We start from the raw sequence: 17593 nt of genomic DNA, 5'->3' as shown, positions 1-17593 counted from the left end.
AGAATAATGTCATCATGACTCAATCACTGACGGATCCAAATCTGCAGATCAAGCTTCTTTTTCAAAATTATGACTATGCGTTAATTGCTTTTAGCAAGTTTCGGACATCAGAGACTTTAAAACCTGGTCAAATATTTGCAAACGTTCTATGTAAGTTATTTCTCGGATTTAAAAAAAATAAAAATATAATCGTTGGTTAGAACTGAAATATTGTAGAAAGAAGAAAGCAAATCCTTCGACATCTGTGGCTATACCACTGCAGGAAGAAAATTAGTGATAGAAGCGCTAGTGTTATGGAGTATTGTCTGACCATTAGACTTGCCTATCGGCACGGTTCGTAAAAATTTATTAAATATCTTGCAATGCTATCCACATCAAGTTGCACATATTCAGAAGCTGTGTTCTAGTGACTTCTTTCATCCAAACAAGAAATCGTAGGGCAAGAGCTTTTGTTCTACGAATTCTTGTTTGGATGAAAGAAGGACAATGCATGGCCATATGATTAGTTTGAGTTAGACAAGGCTTATGGGTGTTGACAATAAATAAAAGTACGAATTTCAGCACCAGTAAAGCGATTGTTGAGGAATACCAATACAAAGGATGCATTTCGAAAATGACAGGATTATCTGTTGTCATTTTCCAGTAGCCTGACAACCACATTCAGAAATAGTAAGTGACCGTAACATTTACTATTTCTGGCTTTGGGAGTACTTAAAAAAGTTGTGAATAGTAGCTGAACTACGAAATTTGCTGATTTGAAGGTAAACATTACTCAGCGTATACACGACATCACTATTCATATACTCCAATGTGTTGTGGATAGTGCTGTTTTGTGTTTTCGACCGGAACCAGAATACAGTAAGCAGCATACTGAACATTTTTGGCATCAGACATAGATGCTTATTTCATGACTTTAGTTTCGGGATATTTTCACGAATTCTTAAATCATGAATTGCTAATGAAATTGTCATCTTCTCTTAGCTGATTTTCGTCTCCTATGGTTACCAAGATTCTCGACTGAAAAGTACGGTGACATCTATCAACGCATTTATAAAGTTTTTCTTCTTTGGAGCAAAATGATCTATTGCTTCACGTATATTCAGTATTTCAGGTCATTCTAATCAGTGACTCTTACTTTACAACATTCTGAAATCGGGACTTTAGTTACAATCACCTTGCTTATTCTAGCTCGGTTATATTGAAAACTATCATGAGAATTAAAAAGTGAATGACATTATTAAGCATTTTCTGGGGAAAGGAACTTATCAGTATAAAAAAAATGTAACAAGGAAATTTTTCAGTCTTCTATTTCTCGTTTTAATATTCTGTTTTATTTTATCGTAATACTTACGCAATGCACCACATGTCTAGATTGTTATTTTTCTTATTCATCGACAATCATGGAGAACAAATAATAAGGTGTAAACAATATTTGTTACATACATACATTTTTGTATGTGTCAGATATATCGCAAATAAGCAAAATAAAAAAATAAGATATTTTGCAAATGAATGAAATATAAAATTACAGTGGTAGAAATAAATTGTAAAATATGAACAAGCCCCTTATATTAAAAAAATGACGTTATTCTTTAAGCCGTTTTCTGCAGTGTATCAAAATATTTTTGAAGATAATACATATCTGATATTTGAATTACATCTGCGCAAATAAGCATCTTAGTTAGTAATTAGTTCTTACATTTAAATGCTGTTTTCATTATTTCATTTTACCCGTTTTAACCTGCTGAAAGTGAGAAACATTATGCTGAAGATTTCTGATAAAATATTTTCATAAGATAATCGCTCAGTAATTCATTAATAACAAAACGTTATGTGAACTGATTAAGTTCAGTAAATGAGTTATAAAGCTCTTTTTTTTCTGCGTGTATAATTTCTGGTCAAACAGAATACTTTTGCTTCTTGTTCAAACTTAACCCTTAGGATATCACATTAAAAGTCTTTTAGTTTTTCTAAAAACTTTCTATTAGTCTATTGCTGAATTTTGCTTAATTGCAATTTCCCGATTACGCTTTTAAAATAAATCTCTTTTAAATAATTTGCTGTCTTTCTCAATTAATAATGTAAAAAATAATTGAAGGAAATACTCTTATTATAGTTAACTTCAAATAAATTATCAATCAAATTAACAGATTTTGAGGGTTTTGATAATTGTACTGTCATTAATAAGTTACTTACAAATGCTTATGTTACATCCAGCAACACAGGGTATCTCGCATATTTCATCATTTTTGCTGAAGTGTAATCCAGTTGGGCAACGCACAAGATGGGCTCGGCCATTGGAACACTGGAAGAAAGAACCGCAATCTTCGGGGTTAGGAAATAATCCTTCAGGTTCAATGCACTCTGGAGATACGGGTTTGTATGTTGTGGAAGGAGTAGAATACATTTGAGTGGTAGGTTTTGTAGATGTAGTGCATTCTGGAAATAACAGGACATAAACTTTAATAAAATTGCAGTATACAAATCAAATATGAAATTCACATTAAAACTAAAATTGTAACTAAATTCTCTGAGATATCGCAATGATTCTGAGCTTTAAAATAACAGAGCTTTTAACAGAGCTTTAAAATTCTTAATAAGAAAGCTTATATTCAATCAAGACTATTAATTAAAAAGTATTTTTTCTGCTAGTATTGGTACTGAGAATTGACATGTGACATCCTTTTTAATTAGTACTACTCGTGCATTGCAAACTATTTTGATTGCAGCATTCGAGGAAATCCTGCATTTAAAAGTTGAGTAATGTGTCATTTTTGGCATTATTATGCAAAAATACAATTTAAGTTATAAGATATTTTCTCCCTTTTCTTCCGCATGCCTTCACGGTGTAACTGGAAGCATGCTCGACGCGTACATTGAGGTCCCTGCAGAAGCATTGCAGATTTCTCCTTGCTTCGAAAAAATTCTCCAAGACTCTGCAAGTGGCGCCGGAACTAAAAGGTGGTAGAAGAAAATTTGTCGCCACCAGAATGTGGAGACCGGATCCCCTAATTCTCAGTCGCCCTTCAAAAGGGAAAGTATATAAGGTATTTTCTTCCTCCTTTCCTCACGTCTTCGTGGTGTAACGGGAAGCTCGCTCGAAACGTATTCAGGATGTTCGGAGTTTGAATGCCGGTAATTGCAGCTGTGGATTTTTTCAGTTATCTGAAATAATTAATAAATATTTCTATAGACTTCCTCAGAGTTTATCTCTGTTAGATGTAGAAAGTGAAGGTTACGTAATTTATTTTGAGTTGAAGGTTGCGTAATTTATCTTTAATATGCAGCAGATTTGAGGAACTTGAATATGCTATTGAATTTTTTAAATTCTTTTCCGAATGATTAATATAGTTTATCAAAGTAATGAAGTTATTCCCGATACTGAAATTGAATCCCAATCAAAAATTTTACCAATAATTTTGAAGTGATTACTTTGAAAGCGGCTCCGCGGATATATCATACATAATACGAATGAATTAGTATGTACACTGCGAAAAAAAAAAGGGGGCAGTTCTATATTTCGCGTTCTACTGGGCCGACTAACGAAATTAAAATTGCGTTATTCATGTCTCGAATGCGCGACTTAGAGTATGTATTAGATTTATATATTGCACTATTCTAACATAGGTATTTTGACACAAAACCGGACCTTTTCCTGGAATAACATACGAAGTTTTTTACATATTTTTTCTGGAAGGCAGGGGAAATGAAAAGTGAACAATGCCGTCGCCGGGAATCGAACCACGGACCTCTCAACGCACCGAGCGTGCAGTCCACTACGCCACGAAGCCACGCTAAGTAGGCGGGAGTAATACCTTATAACGTCACTGGATAAATTCCTGAATTTTCAAAAAATTCGACTGAGAAATCATGGGATGTTCCGTTTATGATACAATATGATGTTCTATGACGTAATTTAAATTTATACAACCATATTGTAGAAAACCAGTCGCTCTTCAATTTAATCTGCATTGCTATGATTTTTGTCTTTTCTGTTAAAACTAACTCATTTGCTGCTATTTGCTGGTGTGCACGTCCGAGTGTTTTCTCTTTGAACACCCAACTTCCTTGAAGTAGATTCCCCTTTAAATTTTTGCTTTTTTGCCCCTAATTTCCTTCTTTACTTCTACAGTTTTTTCAGTGCTAACACAAGAAAATTAAGATTTCACTTCCACAAATTCTGCATTCTTGTCACATTTATTAAAATATCCGTTGCATCAAATGCGTTTCAGCTGAAGATAGCTTTTCATTTTCTAGGCATTTTAACTATAAATAAAGTTTAAAGCAAAGTCCAAAGGATAAATATTTGAATTAAAATATTTTTTTTGTTAAATGGGAGAGAAATAAACCCCTCCAGCAGCGCATATCCTGTACCACCGAGGGAATGTAAAAATTTATATTTATATATATATATTTTAAAGCTGGGACATGACCCAAACTGTCAACGTCCTGTTTACTTAAAAACATTGTGAAAAAAAACATGAAACGAATTTTATCAGTTTTAGACAATTTAATTTAAATGAAGTTAAAGTAAAGTAGCAGACGATAATCCGGCGAAAGTAAAAATTTACTCTTACAAATATTTAAAAAAAAAAGGAAGGAAGAAAAAAATCCCCCCCCCCCAAAAAAAAGTTTAAAATTTGAATAATATCATCTGTATTTTTTTTAAATAGCTTTTTATATAGTATTAACAAATATTTATAACGCATCATTCAGGGGAAAAAATTCATATAATTTATTCTCCGCAAAAATTTATTTGAAATTTAAGGTTAAATATAGTTGTGGCAATTCACAGAAACTAAATCCATAAACCACATATGGCGTTATTATCGCTCAAAAGCAGATGCCAAATTTCAAAACGCGAAAATATGTAAATTCGTGTACGTCTTAGATATATTTCGAATAAAAAACTCTAATTTTTTGCAGGTACGCTTAGAAATACACCTACTTTCTACCAGAAAGTAGAAATACCTACACCTTCTACCAGAAATACCTGGTAAAAATGCTATAGGTTATAATTTTAAATATTTTTTTAAAAATTAAAAAAAATATTTTAACATACAAATTTTAAAAATAAATCATAAAAAATGTTTCCATTTTATTTGGAATGAACTTAAAATTTGAAATGCGAAAGGAAGAATCAAAAACATTTCATTAAAAAGAGGTATTAATAAATATATACCAAATTCAATTAACATTGAGGAGCTAAAATTTTGAGAGCTAATTTTTTAAACACTATTCATGCAATTTTTACAAAATTGGCAGTCTGGCATAATTTGAGTCGTAGAATCTAAATATGTAAAATAACTGGTATGTTATTTCCGAAAACGCCCGATTTTATGTTAAATTACCTATGTTAGAATAGTGCTGTATATACGAGGGTTGGAACTTTAATAGTGGCAACTATTTATTTACAAAGAATACAAAAGTGATTCATGTCACCATGTTTTACAGTCCTTCAATATAGTCGCCAGCATTGTGTACAACCCGTTTCCAACGATGTGGAAGTCGCAGAATACCTGTAGCAGCGCCTGTTTTGTTGATAGTTTGAATGGACCGGTCTACTGCCGCAAGAATCTCAGGAACAGTTTGGAAGCGAGTGCCACGAAGTGGTTCCTTCATCTTAGGAATTAAGTCATAGTCACAAGGGCATAGATCTGGGAAGTATGGTGGATGATAAAGCACTTCCCAGCCCCATCACTTGAACAAATCAGTCACAGCTTGCGCTGCATGCGGCCGAGCATTGTCATGCAAAATGAGAGGAGAGCTCTGCAGAAAGTATCGCCGTTTTTTTCTCAAAGCTGGTCGGAGATTGTGCTCCAAAAATGAGCAGTAATACTGCGCAGTGACGGTCTGCTGTGGGGGAACGGTATGCGTTAGGATGACACCATCACAGTCGTACACGAGAATCACCATAATTTTCACATTGCTGGGGTTCTGACGAAATCTCGAACGTCGTGGTGACCCGTGATGACGCCATTCGTTTGATTAGCGTTTCAGTTCTGGCTGGTACGATCGGGCCCAAGTCTCATCCAACGTAATAATACGGCGTAAAAAAGCATCTCCTTCGCGCTCATAGCGCTCCAGGTGGATTCGGGCAGCATCGTATCGTAGCCATTTCTGCATTTCCGTCAATTGATGTGGAACCCATCGTGAAGCAATTTTTCTCATGGGCAGGCGTTCGTTCGAGAATGTGCAGCACAGTCGTATGCGCTAATCCTGTTTGTCCGGCCAGCTGACGAATCGTTTGGAGGCGATCACTGTCCATTAAAGCGGCAACAGCTTGCATGTCTGCATCGCTGACATTAGGACGACCTGGCCGCAGCATGTCTGCCACGTTTTGGCGTCCTTCATTGAATGCTTTCACCCATCTTGCTACGATTTTGTAAGGCAATGCAGATTCTCCGCAAGCCTCTTGAAGCCCTTGATGACACTGTCGTGCTGTACGACCTCTGGCACTTTCAATTTTTATCCAACAACATTGTTCTTGTTTTGAAAACATCCTGACAACACATACTTTAGACCGCGAGCTAATACAAGGATTCGTTCTTCGCGTCACTTCGCATGCGCGTGTCGTAGGCAGGACGAGTCTTTTTGCTAAGAGGTAAGGTAGGTATATAGTTTACGTGTGGTATACGCGATATTCTTCGGTTTTGTTGCGTAGCGTTTTTTCAGCTGTGTTGCCACTATTAAAGTTCCAACCCTCGTAAATCTAATATATATCCTAAGTCGCGCTTTCGACATATGAAAACCTCAAGTTGATTTTCGTCAATCGACCCAGTAGAAAGAGGAATGTAGAACTGTCCCCCCCTTTTTTTGCGCAGTGTACATCTTTGAGGAAAAAATATCAAAAAGTCAGCTTACCTATATCTGGATCGCAGCGAGCTACACACGGGTCTTCGCAGGCTTCGTGGGCAACACTAAAATGCAATCCTGGTGGACATTGTATGCGATGTTCTTTCCCATTAGAGCACAAATAAAATGAAAAACAGTCATTTGCAGGAAACAAGCCGTTAGGTTCCAGGCAATGAGGCGACAGGGTGCTGATCTTCTCAGTTGTAGAGCTTGAAACTTCTTCCGGTGTTGGAGAAGAACAGTCTGAAACGGATAGTCAACAAATACAGAAATAATAACATTACGTAACTAAAGCAATAAAACTAAGTACATAAATGACAAAGAAAAGTATATATTTCATCGCCACTCATATTGTCCGGTTAACAAACGTGAAATCATATACAAAAGGAACTCCTAACGTGGTCGGTACTGACCCCCAAAGGTCGACATAATTTTAAAGGGGGTTAATGATCAAATGGTCGACTGGGAGTTGATAGCTGAATATGCGCTGGTTTAGGTATCGACATAATTAAAATTCCACAGATTAGAAAAAAGGTCTTAATTAATTGTTCATTGATATAAAGCTTATCATGTAATAAGGTAGAAATCATATAAAAATATAAGTCAAAATTTACACTAAAGTATTTAATATATTTTTAAATCAATAATTCTTTTTTTAAACATATATTTTTTATGCAATAAGCGCAATGTAAAAAAATGAAACGCGAGAAGAACGTAAAGCTAGAATGGAAAAGTATGAATATTTTTGAACGAGCGACTTAAAAATGAAATTATGCAATTTTATGCCAAATATCAAAACATGTGCATCAGTATTTTAAGCTCCTCAGCTGACACATTCATTAAAATCAAATTTTTCATGCGAATAGAATCTTTGATTTTATTTTTGAAAACTCGCTGTCAGAGCAGCAAGTAAAGTTTCAAAAATATGAAATATGAAACATAAATCTAAAGGAAATAATGAGAGACAAGTTTAATAAAAAGATATTGGGGACCGAAGTTTAGTACAACAGTAATATTTTTCTATTATCACGGCACAGATAGTGAGATAGCACGTACGGCATTTAATATTAACAAATACTAAATCTGACATTTGAGAATGCTAGCAGTAATTGCGAGATTATAGTCACGATAATAAAAACATCTTTTTTGTGTTAATAATAAAAACACTTTCAAGTTCATAAATGTGGTATTTAGTACCTAAAATTTTCTAAAGACTTAAAACTCTCCAACTCCAACAAAAATGCTATATTTAAAAATTCAACCATTAATATGTGCTTATGTAACCCATTTTAGTAATGCAAAATTCTATATTAATCAAGAGAGATAAAAAAGTTTCTATTTCTTGATATAAAAGTATATCAGCCAACTTTCATGGAAAAATTAGAAACATAATGTTCACAACATATTTTAAATTCTAAAAGATGCGTAGTAATTTGATGTACCTATTGTTTTATTACATCCAGCATAACAGGGATGTTCACATGCTTGATATTCTGGACTGAAATGTAACCCGATAGGACATCTCATTAAATGTGATTTCCCATTAGAACATTGATAATATGATGTACAGTCTTTTTCTACAGGATATAGACCATTTGGTTGAGGGCAGTGTGGTGATGCAGTTGTTGAATATATGGATTCTTCAGTTGTTGAAGATGTACAATCTAGCAGAAAAGATAAAATATGTAATCGTTTCACTACAGTAGACATAAAATTTTCTTTTTTTTTTTTTTTTTTGAAGATGATAAAAAAATGAGTTTTAATATGAAAAGACAGTGTTATTTATACCTATTGATTTATCACATTCTGCTAGGCAAGGACGTTCACACAGTTGATGTTTAAAACTAAAATGTAAACCATTTGGGCATTTAAGGAGGTAGGATTGGCCATTGGAGCACTGATAAAACGATTCACAGTTGCCTTTTACTGGGAAAAACCCATTCGCATGAGGACAGTTGGGAGAGATAGTTGTAGAGGACGTGGATGTAGTCGGAGACGTGCAATCTAAAAGACAAATATATTCAAATTGCTTAAAGAAAAAAAAAAGAACTTCTTATTTACAAATTCCTAGTGGAACAGCTATTTTACCTATTGTGGTATCACACTTAGCTTCACATGGATGTTCACAGGTTTGAGATTCAAGGCAGAAATGTAATCCAGAAGGGCACTTGACAAGATGGGAATGTCCATTCGCACATTGGTAGAAAGATGTGCAATCGCCTGGCACCGGGAAAAGTCCATTTGGTTGCAGGCAATTTGGAGACATTGTTGTAGATATAGTAGAAGCTATAGAGTTGGAAGTTGTTGGTGAAGTGCAGTCTACAAAAAGAAAAACATCCGTCATTAGTTAAAATTTAAATTAAAAATTTTTTCTACAGTTAAGTTACTAATGTTATCCAAATATCCTGTTATTCTTTACCAATTCTTTCATCACATTTAGCTTCGCATGGATGTTCACAGACTTTATATTCAGAACTAAAGTGTAGTCCACTTGGACATCGCACCAGATGAGCCCGCCCGTTGGAACATTGATAAAACGAAGTACAGTCTTCTTCTACAGGAAATAGTCCATCGGGTTGCAAACAGTTTGGAGATATGGTTGTAGAAACTGTAGAGCTTGTAGAGGAAGATATACTTTCAGTAGTTGGAGATGAGCAGTCTAAAAATAAAAATGCATGCTTTTAAAGAAATCTAAATAGAAATCAAATCTAAATTATATCGGGTGACCCAAGGTAAACAGAACCTGCAGCAAGTTAAGTTTCTCATGTTCGATTAGGTTTATTTATGGCTACCCGATATTATTTCATAATAATAAGTTATAAATGATAGAACGAGTTTTAGAGTATTTTTACCTATTGTGTTATCACATTTGGCTTCGCATGGATGTTCGCAAATTTGATATTCAGGACTGAAGTGTAATCCTCTTGGACATTGTACTTTATGAGCTCGCCCATTGGAGCATTGATAGAAAGATGTGCAGTCGTTTTCTACCGGAAATAGACCATCAGGCTGTAGGCAGTTTGGGGATATTGTTGTAGAAATTATAAAAGTCGTAGAAGAAGATATACTTTCAGTCGTTGGAGAGGAACAATCTAAAAAATTGAATTAAAAGCTCAAAAATGCTATTTCTTAAAAGTTATTATTTTTCAATAATACACAGTAAATATATCCTCATGAACTTCACAATATTCGTTACCTATTGTTTTATCACATTTTGCTTCACATGGATGGTCGCAAATCTGAAATTCGGGACTGAAGTGTAACCCGCTTGGACATCGTAGTAGATGAGCCCGCCCACTGGAGCACTGGTAGAAAGATGTGCAGTCTTCTTCTACGGGAAATAGCCCATCAGATTGTGGACAGTGGGGAGATATGGTTGTAGAAACAGTAGAATGTTTAGTGGAAGATGTGCTACTTGCTGTTGGAGAAGTGCAGTCTAAAAACAAAAATAGCATTTAAAATATGCTACTTTTAATTTATTATAAAAATATTAATATTTTTTTATAAAAAGCAATAAGTGTACAAAATAAATTTGCAAGTTGTTTATACCTATTGTTTCATCACACTTTGCTTCACATGGATGCTCACACGCTTCATATTGATGGCTGAAATGCAGCCCACTAGGGCATCGCACCAGATGGGACTGACCGTTAGCGCACTGGTAGAAAGATGTACAATCACCTGCAACTGGGAATAGGCCATCCGGCTCAAGGCAGTTTGGAGATATAGTTGTCGAAGATGTAAAACTAATGGAGGAGGTTGAGATCTGAATGGTTGGAGATGTGCAGTCTGTTAAATAAATGGAATGTTAAATAAGTGTTTTCGAATGATACTAATATTATCATTTAAAAGAAAATAATAAAACGCCTAGTAAAGGTAAAACCGTATTAATTGTACATTATTATTATTTCATTACGGCTTCTCAGTCACATATTACATTACATGGATATTCAATATGTTATTATGAGTTGAAATTCAGTTCTTCAAGGCACTAAATAAAAGCTCCTTTTTAAGAAATGATGGTAAACTGCGCATAGAGAGTGTGCTGGCGAATTCCATTGCAAGAAATCGGAATTTATAAGAAGATCTCGAATCTGAAGAAAATTTCTTTCTTACATCGGAGGGCTCAAGAACCGGACATGGGATACTTCACTTGTTTTGGATTTGATTTATCTCGGACCAACTGAATAGTTTGCGATACCTAATTTGCGAAATAAATCTTAACGAAAGTGATAAAAGTAAATAAAATTATTTCCACATATCTCACATATTATGTTTTGCTATACGGAGAAGTTGGTTTACTCAGCAAATTGTACTACTAAGTGCATCCTCTTGATGTGAAAACGGTTTAATTACTTAAAATGAAATGTCAAAATTACTGTTAATGATTTGAAAATGGTACCTCAAGTTACGACATCTGTGTCTAACGTTTTCATGTATTAAGTCCTAATTGAGTTTCGGGGAATGAAACATCAAATCTGATCATTAATTACTTCTAAAAAAGCAGGAATGTAATTACAAGATGGAAACTAATATGACTTAATCTACTCGCTATCAGATAGTAGTACGAAGGAAATGCAGTTGAAAGGGGAAACGAAATTTCACAGATGTACTACTTTTGAAACCGCATAACAACTAGAGTTACAGTTTTTACGTTACTACAGTGTAGTATCAAGAACATGAAGTTTTGCTTTCGTTATATGTGTTAGTGCATGAGAAAAAGAGAGTGATTAGTTTATTTTGGAAAAGGAAACACGAAAAATGTGCAGTGTTCTCGCCGGGACTAGACACTTGGACTCTCGAATGCGCGTCGAATGTTCTTCCTGTTACACCACGAACGCACTCGGAAAAGAAGGTAGAAAATATCTCATATACTCCACCTTTTTAAACGGCGATTGCAGATTAAAGGACCTAGTCGCCAAATCCTTGTGGTGATGAATTGTCGACCAGCACCTTTTAGTTCGGAACTCGTAGTTCGCCGCTTGTAGAATCATTGATTTTTTTTATGTTGGAGATGTGAGAAAGGAGCAATACTCTTGCTGGGCTTCGAACTCCGGACCTTTTGAATACGCATATAGAAGAATACGCATATAGACCATAATACCTATTGTTATATTATAGAATACGCATATAGACCTCTTGAATACGCATATAGAGGGGGCTTCCAGTTAGACCACAAAATATTGTGGGAAGGAGGGAGAAATACCTCATAAATATGTAATTTGATAATAAAAAATGCAATAGTTAGCCTGAAATCTATTGCAGCAAAAAAAAAAAAAAAAAAAAAAAAAGAGAGAGGGTTCATTCATTTTTGAGGTTTTTATATTCAAACAGAAGAATTAAATCAATTTACGACTTGAGTGCATTGAAAAACTGTTATGTTACAATTGTTAAACAAGTAACGATCGTAAAACAAATGTATCACTTTTATGCATAATTAAACAATTAAATAAAAATAAAAGTTTTCAGTATTTTCTCTCTGCACTTCGAAAATATTTTTTGCCTAATTTTTCCCTTATTAACAGATATTTTTATATACAGTTTTTTAACTTATGAGATTCTCAAGGATATCTGAAACAGAATCTAGAATCTCGATATATGGACTTAAAATTTTACCTCACTGAAAATATATTTAGCAGACCTCCTTTTTGAATGGTTTTCAGTTTTATGTTATGATAATCGTATACCATTTCTTAGTCAATTATTATGATTTAAAATTAATATTAAAAGATACGCTACATTTTCAACTATTTTACTATACAATTACTATTTTAGACGAAATAACCCGTTATAGTAGCGAGTTAAGGTGCTTTTGAAAATTAATGTTTAAGTTTTGATTTGCATTATTGTTGTGATTGTTATTATATACATATATTAACTAGAAATTAAAAATTTCGGATAAAAGTATTCTCAAGAGAAAAGCCTGTTCATAAAAAGCATGTTTATCTTACCGATACTTCTATCACACTGAGCATCACAAGGATGTTCGCAAGTTTCCTGTTCAACACTGAAATGCAGACCTTTCGGGCACTTCACAATATAAGGTCGTCCGTTAGAGCATTGATAGAAAGATGTACAGTCACCATCTACTGGATACATACCATATTCATCAATACAGATAGATGGCGTTGAAGACGGCAAAATACTCGTTTCTGTACTAGGCGTTGATTTACAGTCTAAAAGGATAACATAACTTTAGAAATACATATTTCCCTACCAATCACTTTGCTTTTACTGAAGGATTTATTTCGATTTTCAAATCTAAATTGATTTAGCAATATATATTTCTGAACTATAGAGACGAACATTTTATGATAATACAAGAGAATTAAGTGAATGATTTCACCCTCATTTTCTTAATATTCTAGGTTTTGAGAGCATTCACAGAGCTACATACATTGTCTTACTGTAAAATTACTGTCCTATTTATTAAATGCTTACTAGTAATTATTACAAATTTCTATCTCCTTGAAATATACTAAAACTTTTAAATCACATTTTTAGTGTATGATAACACAGGAAAAATGTATTCATATTTTGCCTTATATATACGTTATAAGGCATTAATTTACTGCAGTAAAAGGCAATATTATTACAGGAAAACCTGTCTAAATTTAAGTAAAAATGCAGTACTTTTGAATTTGTTTATAAATTATGAAAAATGAAAAGCGTTTTCAAAGGTAAACATTTTACCTTTAATCTACACTTAGAAGATTAAAGTTATGAAGAAATTAATGCAATGAAATAAGATTAAAATTTTCTGGGAGCAAATAAAATGAGGTAATAACCAGTAGCTTGATGGACAGTTTTATAGCTGCAGCTTTTCATTCAATTTAGTCTGCAGTCAGTTACAAACCATGAAGAAAACTAAAAATTTGAAATCACAAATGCATTCTACATTACCGAAATTTCTTCAATGCATTGTTTAAAATTTTCAATTATCTAAAGCAAGTTAATATTCGAACCTACAGATAATCTGTAAATTAAGTATATATTTTAATATTCTTATATAATGTTTATAAATTGCGTACATATTTCGAAATAAATTTCTCATTAGAAATTTACATTTTAATTTCTATCATTACGAACAAGTAATATACTGGCTCAAGAAAAGAAGTTGCTGTAAAAATATTGAAAATATTAAAAATGCTATCAGGAAAATAATAACTGGAAAATTTTCTAAAATTTATACTTTTCTGACTTTCTCAGAAAGCCTTTACTCTGGAATACTCCTACATTCGGAAGTTATTAAAATTAATAATTTTTTTTCCAATCCAATTGTTTTGATATTTTTCTTCTATGAGAGATTTGTAAAACGTTGCAGGAAAAAGAATGATTAAACTTTTTATGTCATGAAAATATTCATGATTAAAGCAAATGATTCTAAAACAAATTTGAGTCGATCCTCTAAATGTAGTAAAACTTTCAGATTGAGTTCGTTCTGTCAAATTATAAAGCAGAATCTGTGAAACAAAGAATTCAGATTGAAAAACTTTAAATTCTATTCAGGGCATATAGCATTTTGATTGCGACAAATCTGTTTTTCTCTGTCTGTCAAATTCGAAGCTTTTTAGCATAAGTACGTTACCTATACTGGCATCTTTTTATTATTAATTGTTTTATTACATTTTAAAATATCATATGCTAACGGAGTATTTTTCATTTAGAATTTATAAGAATTGTAAAGTCTATTAGATATACTTCAGTGTGAAAAACCAGAATAGTAGTAACTGCACCAAGCGAAGGGTTAAAGTACCCTTTATTAAATCTTTAAAATTTACAATGCGTCAACTCGACGCTAACAAACTTCGCCTCTGCTTGGGCGGTAACTGAAAATCAAATAACGAAACAAAAATTTGAAGATATTAACAAATGATAGAACTAGACTACAGGGCCCTCTTCGAAACTAGTGGCAGCAAGTAAATACAAGTAAGCCACGTGAATCAGCAATAAGCAAACGGATCTACGGCGGAGGTGGCGACTGTAGCCTAATTCTCTTTTTTTTTCTCACTGAAACGCAGCTTTTAAATACTTTCTTCAAAGTAGAAATTTGCATTGCATTTCTCCACGCGCTCTACAAAATTTTAATATTCTGTCACTGACAATTAGGGGAATGAAGGTTTATGGGAAAGTTTAAACTTTAACTTGTTAGTTAAAATAAATATAAATCCCCGCAGAATAATGTTGATCTATTTCAAATTAATGAAAGCTTTCAAACTATTAAAGACGTTATTTTATATATATTTCAACATTGCCATTATAAATAATAAAAAAGATATTTCAACACAAATAAATCATACATAAAAATAAAAAGAAATAATTTCTAATACTAGGGTATAGCATCGTTTTTATACGAAACTCTAATGATCAGAGTTAATTTAAATAAGTTAAAATCAGAAATAATAGATTATTATTCACATTTTTATCAGAAAATAAACGAAACGTGAATACGCAAAATTTATATGGCTCCTAAATAAGAGTAAATGAAAGTATAAATGATTATAACATGAACGTGGGTTAGTATGATAGTTGTTAATAATAATAATAATTGATCCTAAAATGAAACTTGCAAATGAAATAATTAAATTAAAATATGATAGAAGTTAAAAAAGAGAATGCATACACTTCCAGGTCAAGGTTTTGGCCATACCTTCTTTAAATCTTATTGAGAAGACTTGGTATCATTAAAAATCCTGCTGCTCCTGCTTCAAGCCTCCTCACTTTGATTAATCACGAATTTGAAATTATTTATATGTAATGAAAGCTTTTAATCATATTGCTTATTAATTTAACCTGCGTCATTTTTAATGATTTGTTTGTTCAAAAGTTTTATTTCATATTTTAGTGCCCGTTTCGAATCCCGGAGGAAACACGGATGTTTGTAAATGTATAGTGTCGGCGCGGCATGGTGGCACTCTAAATAGGCGGCTAGCGAAAAGTCCTCTTGTGTGGATTGGTGGAAGAAAACAGGGGTGGGAGTTCCCCCGGGGGGCTCTTCCACAAAATTGGGGGGTAAAATAAGTCCAACCTCTCTTTGGAGTAGGTTCTGGCGACCATTGTTCCATGTAATATGGACAAGACAACAACAACATTTCATATTTTTAAAGTCAAATTAATTTTGTCGTCCTTGCTTAAATAAAATACTTTTGTAAACAGAAATAGTCGTTACCTATTGTGAGATCACATCTTGCATCGCATGGTTCTTGACATAACAGTTCTTCAGCATTGAAGTGTAAGCCTTCGGGACACTGGGAGATGTAGCTGGTATAATTAAGGCAGCTGAAGAAAGCCGTGCAACTGCCAGGCATTGGAAAGAGGCCGTAAGCAGCTTTGCAATGTGGGTTGATTCCTGTTGTTGTTTCAATGGATGGTGTCGAAAATGTACAATCTGCAGAAATAATATATATAGCAAACGTGTATTATTAGAATGAAGATCTATTTTAAATATGCAAAGCATTTTTGTATTTTGCGAAATTTACAATTGTAACATTCAGGAAGTGAATAAATAATTCAACTAATAAATTGAGTAAGTTTTCCTTTGTAAAATAATTACTACGTAATATGTCAAATGCTCTGCAATAATCAATATTCTCTGCAATATGTTTACGCCAAATCCAAATAGATACAATCATTAGGTTTTAAAATAAGCCGGACAATAACAAAAGGCAAATGAAACATTTAAAAACATTCTAAAAATCCATCAAAAACAAATAAAAACCTTATAAAATAAAGAAATGAAAAACAATAATTGAAATGATGAGAAAAGGGAGGATTATGTTTTAAGATTTTGTGCTTAAGTGTTAAATATTATATTATTTAAAAATCAATTCAAATGTAGAGTTATTTTACAGCTACTCTGAAAACAAGAAATTTAAAATTATCAATTGAGCAAAGCATTATGTAAGTGGTAATTAAAAGAAGAAATGATAGCTTTTGGAAAGCAGTTTTGTCACTGCTACATTATTTAAAAGTAGTAAGAATTTTAGTAGTTCATTATTAAACTTTAATTTTAAAAAATCTAGAATCTAATTACTTAAACACCTTCTTATTCTCTATATCAGACTCTTTGAATTTAAGCATTTTTAGAAGCAGTACTTGCAAATCCAAGCAGGTTTCAGATTACTTTATATCTGTATCAGTTGTGCTAAACAAATCGTAAAAAATATTAGAATTTATAGATTAAATACATAACAAATGCCTGTATGCTCCTTTTAATAGGTAGTATTATGTTAAAAATAATCAAATTTTATGTAAGGCATAATCCATTTAGAATCCTGGTTACAAATATTATTTTTCATTATCATTTTATTCATTATTATTAAACTGTATTCTATTTAACAGATTGCACACATTTTAGACTAAACGCTAGCTCGAAAACCTATTATTTTCTTAGAAAATTCATATCTGAAAGCATGAATAACTTAACTTTATTTAAAAATGATAGAATTTTATTTTTAATGTAGAAACTGCTTGTTCACCGCTCACAATTGCTGTTTACCGACGTGTAATGGAAATATTCTTTTACAAATTTTGAAACTTGAAGAGCGTAGCTCGGGTATACAATTCATGGTACAAAAGCAGAAAGAGCTGAGAATTGAAATATCCGAAAACACAGTAATACATATAATGTTGGATTCCTGATTTTGCCAACATACATTATACGTTAATAGCTGAACAACAGTGGTTTTAAACAGCAAATATAACTAAAAATCTTTCTTACCATAAATATATTTTAAAC

At 32.9% G+C, this 17593-nt stretch overlaps 1 protein-coding gene across 2 annotated transcripts in view; it reads right to left on the bottom strand.

Moving 5' to 3' along the window:
• LOC118195999 (uncharacterized) overlaps positions 1-17593 on the bottom strand; it is a 69663-nt gene that overhangs the window by 10747 nt on the left and 41323 nt on the right. For both annotated transcript variants that reach the window (XM_035367355.2, XM_035367356.2), the window contains 11 exons: positions 16025-16243; positions 12807-13031; positions 10405-10644; positions 10052-10291; positions 9708-9947; positions 9275-9514; positions 8944-9174; positions 8644-8859; positions 8298-8519; positions 6865-7098; positions 2197-2439 (listed from right to left, as the gene is read on the bottom strand). In XM_035367355.2, coding sequence (XP_035223246.1) covers positions 2197-2439; positions 6865-7098; positions 8298-8519; positions 8644-8859; positions 8944-9174; positions 9275-9514; positions 9708-9947; positions 10052-10291; positions 10405-10644; positions 12807-13031; positions 16025-16243 — 2550 coding nt within the window. The remainder of the gene's footprint in view (positions 1-2196; positions 2440-6864; positions 7099-8297; positions 8520-8643; positions 8860-8943; positions 9175-9274; positions 9515-9707; positions 9948-10051; positions 10292-10404; positions 10645-12806; positions 13032-16024; positions 16244-17593) is intronic.

This window comes from Stegodyphus dumicola, chromosome 5 (genome assembly GCF_044657685.1).
Source record: "Stegodyphus dumicola isolate Sdum_Otavi_A_Nest chromosome 5, ASM4465768v1".
Classification (NCBI taxonomy): domain Eukaryota; kingdom Metazoa; phylum Arthropoda; class Arachnida; order Araneae; family Eresidae; genus Stegodyphus; species Stegodyphus dumicola.
This window is presented reverse-complemented; position numbering and strand designations above follow the sequence as displayed.